The following is a 12384-nucleotide window of genomic DNA, read 5'->3' on the forward strand; positions in this document are numbered from 1 at the left end:
CATATTCAGTATATATTTTAGTATTTAGATATTGATTGTAACACTTACACCACTGGAGAGTGAGAGAGAAGGGCTCTGTGGGTATAGTTCACTCCCAACAGCTAACCCCCTTGACCTCCATGTTTTTTCCCTATCTTGTTAATGTCTACTTTCTTTTAAGAATTAGATTTTCTTTTTTTTTCTTTGTTTAATAATGAAATCTCTGGGGTCTTGATATTCAGGTTACTTTGAACATGTCAGTATTGTAGTGTTAAGACAAAGTACTCCAGAGATTTTTAAAAAAAGAAGTATAGATGATTATAGCATAGCCTCCCAGGTGGCGCAGTAGTAAAAAATCTGCCTGCCAATGCAAGAGATGCAGGAGTTGCATGCATGCACATAGTTGATTTATAGTATTATGTGAATTTCAGGTATACAAAGTACAGATAGTGTATTTTTACAGATTATACTTCATTATGGATTATTATAAGATACTGGGTCCAATTCCCTGTGCTATACAGTAAATCCTTATTGCTTATCTGTTTTATGTGTTGTAGGTTGTACATGGTAATCACATACCCTAATTTGTCCCTTCTCCTTCCCTCTCCTCTTTGGTAGCTACAGGTTTCTTTTCTACATCTGTGAGTCTGTGTCTGTTTTGCATATTCAGTCATTTGTGTTTTCTTTAGATTCCATATATAAATGATATAATGTAATATTTGTCTTTGTCTTATTTCACTAAGCATAATATTCTCTAAGTTCATCCATATTGCTACATATAGCAGTATTTCATTCTTTTTTATCGCTGAGTAATATTCCATTGTATATACGTACCATATTTTAATCCGTTCCTCTTTTGATGGGCATTTGGGTAGCTGAAATAGCTTGGCTGTTGTAAATAGTGCTGCTGTGAACATTTGGGTGCACCTGTCTTTTCAAATTAGTGTTTTTATTTTTTCAGGATATATGCCCAGAAGTGGAATTGCTGGGTCATACGGTAGTTCTATTTTTAGTTTTTTGAGGAACCTCCATACTGTTTTCAGTAGTGACTGCACCAGTTTACATTTCCCACTGACAATGCACAGAGGTTCCCTTTTCTTCATATTCTCTCCCAGCATTGGTTATTTGTAAACTTTTTGATGGTAGCCATTCTGACAGATGTAGGGGGTAAACTCACTGTTGTTTTGATTTGAATTTCTCCAGATCTCTTTTCTGTTTCTTGGCAGCCTTACCTTTATTTATTTTTGAGTAGATCTCTAACAAAGCTGCCTGTATATTATTTATCCCATACATTTTCTCTGCTATTCTTTTTTTTAATATAAATTTATTTATTTTAATTGGAGGCTAGTTACTGTACAATATTGTATTGGTTTTACTGTACATCAACATGAATCCGCCATGTGTGTACACGTGTTCCCCGTCCTGAACCCCCCTCCCACCTCTCTCCCCATACCATCCCTCTGGGTCATCCCAGTGCACCAGTCCCGAGCATCCTGTATCATGCATCGAACCTGGACTGGCAATTCGTTTCATGTATGATATTATACATGTTTCAATGCCATTCTCCCAAATCATCCCCCTCTCCCTCTCCCACAGAGTCCATAAGACTATTCTATACCTCTGTGTTTCTTTTGCTGTCTCGCATACAGTGTTATCGTTACCATCTTTCTAAATTCCATATATATGTGTTAGTATACTGTATTAGTGTTTTTCTTTCTGGCTTACTTCACTCTGTATAATAGGCTCCAGATTCATCCACCTCGTTAGAACTGATTCAAACGTATTCTTTTTAATGGCTGAGTAATACTCCATTGTGTATATGTACCACAGCTTTCTTATCCATTCATCTGCTGATGGATGTCTATGTTGGTTCCATGTCCTGGCTATTATAAACAGTGCTGTGATGAACATTGGTGTACATGTGTTTCTTTTAATTCTGGTTTCCTCAGTGTGTATGCCCAGCAGTGGGATTGCTGGGTCATATGGCAGTTCTATTTCCAGTTTTTTAAGGAATCTCCACACTGTTCTCCATAGTGGCTGTACTAGTTTGCATTCCCACCAACAGTGTAAGAGGGTTCCCTTTTCTGCACACCCTCTCCAGCATTTATTGCTTGTAGACTTTTAGATAGCAGCCATTCTGACTGGTGTGAAATGGTACCTCATTGTGGTTTTGATTTGCATTTCTCTGATAATGAGTGATGTTGAGCATCTTTTCATGTGTTTGTTAGCCATCTGTATGTCTTCTTTGGAGAAATGTCTGTTTAGTTCTTTGGCCCATTTTTTTTTTGATTGGGTTGTTTATTTTTCTGGAATTGAGCTGCAGGAGTTACTTGTATATTTTTGAGAGTAATTCTTCGTCAGTTGCTTCATTTGCTATTATTTTCTCCCATTCTGAAGGCTGTCTTTTCACCTTGCTTATAGTTTCCTTTGTTGTGCAGAAGCTTTCAATTTTAATTAGGTCCCATTTGTTTATTTTTGCTTTTATTTCCAGTATTCTGGGAGGTGGGTCATAGAGGATCCTGCTGTGATTTATGTTGGAGAGTGTTTTGCCTACATTCTCTTCTAGGAGTTTTATGTTTCTGGTCTTAGGTTTAGATCTTTGATCCGTTTTGAGTTTATTTTTGTGTATGGTGTTAGAAAGTGTTCTAGTTTCATTTTTTTACAAGTGGTTGACCAGTTTACCCAGCACCACTTGTTAAAGAGATTGCCTTTTCTCCATTGTATATTCTTGCCTCCTTTGTCAAAGATAAGATATCCATGAAAGAAAGAAAGAAAGAAAGTGAAGTCGCTCAGTCGTGTCCGACTCTTTGTGACCCCATAGACTGTAGCCTACCAGGCTCCTCTGTCCATGGGATTTTCCAGGCGAGTACTGGAGTGGTTTGCCATTTCCTTCTCCAGAGGATCTTCCTGACTCAGGGATCGAACCCGGGTCTCCTGCATTGTAGGCAGACGCTTTACTGTCTGAGCCATCAGGGAAACCTATCTCTGGCTTTATCTCTGGGCTTTCTATCTTCTTCCATTGATTTATATTTCTGTCTTTGTACCAGTACCCTACTGTCTTGATGACTGTGGCTTTGTAGTAGAGCCTGAAGTCAGGCAGGTTGATTCCTCCAGTTCCCTTCTTCTTTCCCAAGATTGCTTTGGCTATTTGAGGTTTTTTGTATTTCCATACAAATTGTGAAATTATTTATTGTAGCTCTGTGAAAAATACCGTTTGTAGCTTGATAGGGATTGCATTGAATCTATAGTTTGCTTTGGGTAGTATACTCATTTTCACTATATTGATTCTTCTGATCCATGAACACGGTATATTTCTCCATCTATTAGTGTCCTCTTTGGTTTCTTTCACCAGTGTTTTATAGTTTTCTATATATAGGTCTTTAGTTTCTTTAGGTAGATATATTCCTGAGTATTTTATTCTTTTCAGTGCAATGGTGAATGGAATTGTTCCCTTAATTTCTCTTTATATTTTCTCATTATTAGTGTATAGGAATGCAAGGGATTTCTGTGTGTTGATTTTATATCCTGCCACTTTACTATATTCACTGATTAGCTCCAGTAATTTTCTGGTGGAGTCTTTAGGGTTTTCTATGTAGAGGATCATGTCATCTGCAAACAGTGAGAGTTTTACTTCTTTTCCAATTTGGATTCCTTTTATTTCTTTCTCTGCTCTGATTGCTGTAGCCAAAACTTCCAAAACTATGTTGAATAGTAGTGGTGAAAGTGGGCACCCTTGTCTTGTTCCTGACTTTAGGGGAAATGCTTTCAATTTTTCACCATTGAGGATAATGTTTGCTGTGGGTTTGTCATATATAGCTTTTATTATGTTGAGGTATGTTCCTTCTATCCCTGCTTTCTGGAGAGTTTTTGTCATAAATGGATGTTGAATTTTGTCAAAGGCTTTCTCTGCATCTATTGAGATAATCATTTGGCTTTTTTCAATTTGTTTATGTGGTGTATTACATTGATTGATTTGCGGATATTGAAGAATCCTTGCATCCCTGGGATAAAGCCCACTTGGTCATGATGTATGGTCTTTTTAATGTGTTGTTGGATTGTGTTTGCTAGAATTTTGTTAAGGATTTTTGGATCTATGTTCATCAGTGATATTGTCCTGTAGTTTTCTTTTTTTGTGGCATCTTTGTCTCGTTTTGGTATTAGGGTGATGGTTGCCTCATAGAATAAGTTTGCAAGTTTACCTTCCTCTGGAGTTTTCTGAAAGAGTTTGAGTAGGATAGGTGTTCGCTCTTCTCTAAATTTTTGGTAGAATTCAGCTGTGAAGCCGTCTGGTCCTGGGCTTTTGTTTGCTGGAAGATTTCTGGTTAGTTTCAATTTCCGTGCTTGTGATGGGTCTGTTAAGATTTTCTATTTCTTTCTGATTCAGTTTTGGAAAGTTGTACTTTTCTAAGCATTTGTCCATTTCTTCCATGTTGTCCATTTTATTGGCATATAATTGCTGATAGTAGTCTCTTATGAACCTTTGTATTTCTCTGTTGTCTGTTGTGGTCTCTCCATTTTCATTTCTAATTTTATTGATTTGATTTTTCTCCCTTTGTTTCTTGATGAGTCTGGCTAATGGTTTGTCAATTTTATTTATCTTCTCAAAGAACCAGCTTTTGGCTTTGTTGATTTTTGCTATGGTCTCTTTTGTTTCTTTTGCATTTATTTCTGCCCTAATTTTTAAGATTTCTTTCCTTCTACTAACCCTGGGGTTCTTCATTTCTTCCTTTTCTAGTTGCTTTAGGTGTAGAGTTAGGTTATTTATTTGACTTTTTTCTTGTTTCTTGAGGTATGCCTGTATTGCTATGAACCTTCCCCTTAGCACTGCTTTTACAGTGTCCCACAGGTTTTGGGTTGTTGTGTTTTCATTTTCATTCGTTTCTATGCATATTTTGATTTCTTCTTTGATTTCTTCTGTGATTTGTTGGTTATTCAGCAGCATGTTGTTCAGTCTCCATATGTTGGAATTTGTAATAGTTTTTCTCCTGTAATTGAGATCTAATCTTACTGCATTGTGGTCAGAAAAGATGCTTGGAATGATTTCAATTTTTTTGAATTTACCAAGGCTAGATTTATGGCCCAGTATGTGATCTATCCTGGAGAAAGTTCTGTGTACTTGAGAAAAAGGTGAAATTCATTGTTTTGGGGTGAAATGTCCTATAGATATCAATTACGTCTAACTGGTCTATTGTATCATTTAAAGTTTGTGTTTCCTTGTTAATTTTCTGTTTAGTTGATCTATCCATAGGCGTGAGTGGGGTATTAAAGTCTCCCACTTATTGTGTTATTGTTAATTTCCCCTTTCATACTTGTTAGCATTTGTCTTACATATTGCGGTGCTCCAATGTTGGGTGCATATATATTTATAATTGTTATATCTTCTTTTTGGATTGATCCTTTGATCATTATGTAGTGTCCTTCTTTGTTTCTTTTCACGGCCTTTGTTTTAAAGTCTATTTTGTCTGATAGGAGTATTACTACTCTTGCTTTCTTTTGGTCTCTATTTGCATGGAATATCTTTTTCTAGCCCTTCACTTTCAGTCTGTATGTATCCCCTGTTTTGAGGCGGGTCTCTTGTAGACAACATATATAGGGGTCTTGTTTTTGTATCCATTCAGCCAGTCTTTGTCTTTTGGTTGGGGCATTCAACCCATTACATTTAAGGTAATTATCGATAAGTATGACCCCATTGCCATTTACTTTATTGTTTTGGGTTCGAGTTTATACACCCTTTCTGTGTTTCCTGCCTAGAGAATATCCTTTACATTTGTTGGCGAGCTGGTTTGGTGGTGCTGAATTCTCTCAGCTTTTGCTTGTCTGTAAAGCTTTTGATGTCTCCTTCATATTTGAATGAGATCCTTGCTGGGTACAGTAATCTGGGCTGTAGGTTATTTTCTTTCATCACTTTAAGTATGTCCTGGCATTCCCTCCTGGCCTGAAGAGTTTCTATTGAAAGATCAACTGTTATCCTTATGGGAATCCCCTTGTGTGTTATTTATTGTTTTTCCCGTGTTGCTTTTAACATTTATTCTTCGTTAATTTGATTAATATGTGTCTTGGGGTGTTTTGCCTTGGGTTTATCCTGTTTGGGACTCTCTGGGTTCTTGGACTTGGGTGATTATTTCCTTCCCCATTTTAGGGAAGTTTTCAAGTATTATCTCCTCAAGTATTTTCTTATGGTCTTTCTTTTTGTCTTCTTCTTCTGGGACTCCTATGATTCAAATGTTGGGGCGTTTAACATTGTCCCAGAACTCTCTGAGATTGTCCTCATTTCTTTTAATTCGCTTTTCTTTTTTCCTCTCTGTTTCATTTATTTCTACCATTCTATCTTCTACCTCTCTTATCCTGTCTTCTGCCTCCCTTATTCTACTGTTGGTTCCCTCCATAGTGTTCTTTTTATTTCATTTATTGCATTATTCCTTATATATTGACTCTTTTTTATTTCTTCTAGGTCCTTGTTAAACCTTTCTTGCATCTTCTCAATCCTTGTCTTCAGGCTATTTATCTGTGATTCCATTTTGTTTTCAAGATTTTGGATCATTTTCTCTATCATTATTCAGAATTCTTTATCAGGTAGATTCCCTGTCTCTTCCTCTTTGGTTTGGTTTGGTGGGCATTTATCTTGTTCCTTTACCTGCTGGTTATTCCTCTTTCTCTTCATCTCTTTTATATTGCTGTGTTTGGGGTAGCCTTTCTGTATTCTGGCAGTTTGTGGAGTTTTCTTTTTTTTTTTTTTTATGGTTTTGCACGCTTTATTTTTATGAGAACTATCAACATGTGTTTTCTTTTTTTTTTTTTTTTTTTTACTTTACAATATTGTATTGGTTTTGCCATACATCAACATGAATCCGCCACGGGTGTACACGTGTTCCCCATCCTGAACCCCCCTCCCACCTCCTTCCTCATACCATCCCTCTGGGTCATCGCAGTGCACTAACCCCAAGCTTCCTGTATCCTGCATTGAACCTGGACTGGCGATTCGTTTCTTATATGATATTATACATGTTTTAATGCCATTCTCCCAAATCATCCCCCCCTCCCTCTCCCACAGAGTCCAAAAGACTGTTCTATACATCTGTGTCTCTTTTGCTGTCTTGCATACAGGGTTGTTGTTACCATCTTTCTAAATTCCATTGTGGAGTTTCCTCATTGTGGGTGGGGTTGTAAGGGTGGCTTTTCAAGGTGTCCTGGTTAGGAAAGCTTGTGTTCTGGTGGGTGAGGCTGGACTTCTCTCTGGAGTGTAATGAATTGTCCAGTAATGAGTTATGAGATGTCAGTGGGTTTTGAGTGACTTTGGGCAGCCTGTATATTGAAGCTCAGGGCTATGTTCCTGTGTTGCTGGAGAATTTGTGTGGTATATCTTGCTCTGGAACTTGTTGGCTTTTGGGTGGTGCTTGGTTTCATTGTAGGTATGGAGGCATTTAATGAGCTCCTGTCGATTAAATGTTCCCTGGAGTCAGGATTTCTCTGGTGTTCTCAGGATTTGGACTTAAGCCTCCTGCTTCTGGTTTTCAGTCTTATTTTTACAGTAGCCTCAAGACATCTCCATTTATACAGCACCGTTGATAAAACATCTAGGTTAAAGATGAAAAGTTTCTCCACAGTGAGGGCCACCCAGAGAGGTTCACAGAGTTACACAGAGAAGAAAAGAAGGAGGGAGATAGAGGTGACCAGGAGGAGAAGAGGGTAAATCAAAAGAGGAGAGAAGAGCGGAAATTAAAGGAGGAGAGTAATCACTTCCTTATGTGTGCTCCACAGTCTGGACTGCTCAGAGATGTTCACGGAGTTATACAGAGAAGAGAAGAGGGAGGAAGGAGAAAGAGGTGGCCAGGGGGATGAAGGGGGGAATCAAAAAGAGAGAGACAGATCCAGCCAGTAATCAGTTCCCTAAGTGTTCTCCACCGTCCGGAACACACAAAGAGATTCATAGGGTTGGGTAGAGAAGAGAAGGGTGAGGGAGGAGATAGAGGCAACTTGGTGGAGAAAAAGGAGAGTCCAAAGAGGGAGAGAGCAGTCAAGCCAGCAATTTCGCTCCCAAGTAAAAATGGGTACTGAAGATTGGGTTCTTAAAGGTACAAAATTGATAACAAATACCAAAAAGCAAAGATTAAAAATCTAGAGTAGAGGTTGGATTTTCAGAAACACAATATTAAAGAAAAGGAGAAAAAAAAAGTCACAAAAATTATAAAATATATATATATGAAGTTTGCTTTAAAAATAGGGTCTCTTTTTTTGGGGGGGGCAAAGTAGTGGTAGGTTATAAAAATGAAAATTAGAGGAGTAATAGAGGACTTAAAAATAAAAAATAAAAAAAAAATTGAATGATAGTAAAAATAGTAAAAATATATCTAGGACTTTCTGTGGTAATGGTGTGGGCAGTGTGGGTTCAGTTCGTTTTCGGATAGTTCCTTGATCCGGCTTACATTTCTCAAGATCTATAGGCCTCTTCCTATGTAGTCAGTGCTATCTACAGGGTTTTAATCTACTGCACCTGTCACTTCCAAGGAGGTTCCCTCTGTTTTAGCTTCTTCTGTTTGCTGGTCTCTTTAATGTCTAATTTCCGCCCTGGCACAAGGGGACAGTGGTAGACACTTTTTAGGCTCACTTGTTCAGTCGTGCTGTGGGGAGGGAGGGACACTGCAAACAAATAACACTGGCGTGTGCTCGCAGTGTCTTGGCTACACTGGTTTGCCCCCACTCACGGCTTGTGTGCTTTCCCTGTCTACACTGCTTAGGCTCTAGGTTGCTGTGCCGGGAACTGTCTGAGGCCGGCCCTGGGCTGTGTGTACTTCCCAGGTCTAAGCTGCTCAGGTTCAGGTACACGGTAGTTCTCAGAGGCTCAGACTCGGTTGGGCCTGCATTTTGTGCCCTTCCCAGGTCAGAGCAGCTCAGGAGACCAGGTGTTGGGCGAGCGTGGTGGCTGCGACTTATCGCCTCCCCCTTCCCTGCTACTCAGCTTTCTGGGTGTACAACTGGCGCACCTTCTGCGGCAGATGTTGACCATCCAGAATCCCAAGAAGTCTTGGTTAGCATGAAGCCTGCTTGCAGTTTGGTAGATAATGCCTCTCTGGGGCTGCGATTGCCCTCTTCCTGCTCTGGCTGCCCTCGCCTGCCTGTTTCCAGAGGGGGATGGGCCGGCCTGCAGCCGGCTAGCTTTGTTCAGTCCTTTGTTCTGTGAGCGGGCCTGGTGGTGTCTTAGGTTAGGGCTTTTTGAGTGGTAGCTATCCCATAGTCTGGTTTGCTATCTCAAGTTAGTTCCCTCAGATTGCCCTCGGGGCATTCAGGCCTGGTCCTTACTCTAAGCAGTGCAAACCACGGTGCCTCCCTGCCCAGCCCCTGCTTGCTAGTGGCGGATGCGGGTGTCTGCGCTGCTTCTCCGCTGGGGGAGTTACAGTTGGGCTCATAATCTGTGGGTTTCAATTATTTATTTATTTTTCCTGCCGGTTATGTCGCCCTCTGTGGTTCCAAGGCTCGCCACAGACTCGGCAGTGAGAGTGTTTCCTGGTGTTTGGAAACTTCTCTCTTTTTAAAGACTCCCTTCCTGGGATGGAGCTCCGTCCTTACCTCTTTTGTCTCTATTTTTATCTTTTATATTTTTTCCTACTTCCTTTCGAAGACAATGGGCTGCTTTTCTGGGTGCCTAATGTCCTCTGCCAGCATTCAGAAGTTGTTTTGTGGAATTTACTCAGCGTTCAAATGTTCTTTTGATGAATTTGTGAGGGAGAAATTGGTCTCCCTGTCCTATTCCTCCACCATTTTAGGACCGCCTCTAATATTCTTTTGTATATATTTAGTGTACCTCGTTATGTTTCAGTTTTTATGCCCATGTTCTTCTGTATTCCATACTACTATGGTTCACTGTTGTTTTCTTTTTATTCTTTTATAGCTAACTGCCTTTATATGAGAGTTGGCACTTTTTCTTTATGTCCACAAGCATGCCTGTTTAATGATGGTAAAGCTTTCAGATGCTGTTAGTTTGTGAGAGCATTTAGTTTCATTCATGAAATAACTTGTTTAGAAAAATCTGCAACTTTATTCTTGGGCATGTTTCAATTATAAATAACCTCTAAATAAGTTAAAAAATTTTATATGATCTTTCGTATATTATAAATACTATAAGATACCACAATTTATATAATTTTAATACTATTCACAATTATAATTTAGTACATTACTTTTTGTTCTGTCATATTCCCTGATACTCTTTTTTTATACTACTTAACTTCAAGAATATTGTCTTCTTTTGAGTCTAAAACTATATATGTAATAGTCATTTGAAAATTATAAAGTAGTAGGTAATTTTTTCTGGGTAATATGAATTTCATTCATGATTCTGTTCCTAAATTCTAACTATGATTAAATAAGATGAAAATTAATCAAGTTTTATTTCCTGTCTTGTATTGTTATTTTTTGTGGGGGCATCTCAGGCAATAATGACTATTTTTAAAAAAATTTTTATTGGAGTATAGTTGATTTACAGTGTTTTGTTAGTTTCATGTGTGCACCAAAGTAAATCAGTTATCTATCTATCTATCTATCTATCTATATATATATCCACTTTTTTTAGATTCTTTTCCCATATAAGCCATTACAGAGTATTGAGCAGAGCTCCCTGTGCTATACAGTAGGTCCTTATTAGTTATCTGTTTTATATATTATAGTAATGTGTATATGTCAGTCCCAATGTCCCAATTTATCCATACCCCTGTATTAGTACTTTTAATGAATAATAAAATCATTAAATATCTTGCAGCAAGGAAGAGAAACATAGTTTTACATAGACTGTAAATAATCAAGATTAGATTGTGTATATTTTGTGCATTTCTTACTTAGAGGCATAGAACACAATCTTCCTCCTTGGAGATTCTACTTTTACCATTGAGTTGGGAATTCTTATTATGTAGATATGCTATGCTATGCTAAGTCACTTCAGTCGTGTCCGACTCTGTGTGACTCCATAGACGGCAGCCTACCAGGCTCCCCTGTCCCTGGGATTCTCTAGGCAAGAACACTGGGGTGGGTTGCCATTTCCTTCTTCAATGCATGAAAGTGAAAAGTGAAAGGGAAGTCGCTCAGTCACGTCCGACTCTTAGCGACCCCATGGACTGCAGCCTACCAGGCTCCTCCATCCATGGGATTTTCCAGGTAAGAGTACTGGAGTGGGGTGCCACTGCCTTCTCCGATTATGTAGATAAATAGGTGCTTAAGTAGTTTTTGGTGATGATTTTTTTTTAATATTTTTAAAAATATATTTTTGATGATTTTTCTTTACTTTCAAGGTAACAGTGTTCTCATAATTATTTACAGTTTTTCATAGGTAAGGGCATATAAACATATCTTATGTCTTCCCATCTTGTGTAAGTTTTTCAGCCAATATCAGCCTCTGCAAAACTTTACATGAATCCTTATGCAGAAACAGAGCTCAAAACACCTAAACTTGATTGGAACATAGAAGTACAAAATATTGCAATTGAACTGACCAAACCTCAGGTAAGATTCATTTAAGGACTTCCAGCTTTGAGTAGCCTTGAATCTCAACAGCTTTTGTCCTCTGTGACTGTTCTTTCTTCACTGCTCTGGTGGTTCTTTTGGTTTGTTATTGTTGAGTTTTGATTCCTCAAAATAGATTGTATGTATTATTTTAAAATAAATACCAAATATAAGAAATAGTTTTCTTTCATTTTTTATGATTTTCATCTTATTGGTAGAGAATCCTACCAAATTATAGTATATGGCATGGTTCCATTTAATTCCCAGTTCTTGATGAAAAATTTTAATGGTTTTATTTTCCTTCCTCAGATTTTAATAGCAGACACTCTTACATTAAATATTGTTTACTTAATTTTTAGAACAGCTGTGTTGGCAGTTTTTTTTCCTTTACTTGTTTCTCAAGTTTGGTTATGTACCTAAGGAGTTTCAATAACTAATTTGGAGAACTGGAAGTGAAAGGAGGATGAGGGCTTTATAGTTAATTGAACTTTTGGCTCAGTGCAGTCCAGTACACATATAATGCAAGTTATATGTGGAATTTTAAATTTTCTAGTAACTACATTAGCAAAGTAAGAAAAGAGGAAATTAATTACTAAAATTAATAACATTTTATTTAACTTAACCTACCCAAATATTATCATTTCAACATGTGAAAAGTGAAGTCACTCAGTTGTGTCCAGCTCTTTGCATCCCCACGGACTGTAGTCTACCAGGCTCCTCTGTCCATGGGATTTTCCAGGCAAGAGAACTGGAGTTGGGTGCCATTTCCTTCTCCATAGGATCTTCCCGACCCATGAATCAAACCCGTGTCTCCTGCATCGTAGGCTTTACCATCTGAGCCACCAGGGAAGTGGTGATTACATTTCAACATGTAATCAAAATTAGAAATTGTTACAATGTTTTATATCCTTTTAT

The 12384-nt window shown here is 38.1% G+C and overlaps 1 protein-coding gene across 2 annotated transcripts in view; it reads left to right on the top strand.

Moving 5' to 3' along the window:
• Positions 1–12384, top strand: part of VPS13C (vacuolar protein sorting 13 homolog C) — a 181400-nt gene that overhangs the window by 36671 nt on the left and 132345 nt on the right. For both annotated transcript variants that reach the window (XM_061431119.1, XM_061431118.1), the window contains exon 11: positions 11342–11469. In XM_061431119.1, coding sequence (XP_061287103.1) covers positions 11342–11469 — 128 coding nt within the window. The remainder of the gene's footprint in view (positions 1–11341; positions 11470–12384) is intronic.

This window comes from Bos javanicus, chromosome 10, assembly GCF_032452875.1.
Source record: "Bos javanicus breed banteng chromosome 10, ARS-OSU_banteng_1.0, whole genome shotgun sequence".
NCBI lineage: Eukaryota > Metazoa > Chordata > Mammalia > Artiodactyla > Bovidae > Bos > Bos javanicus.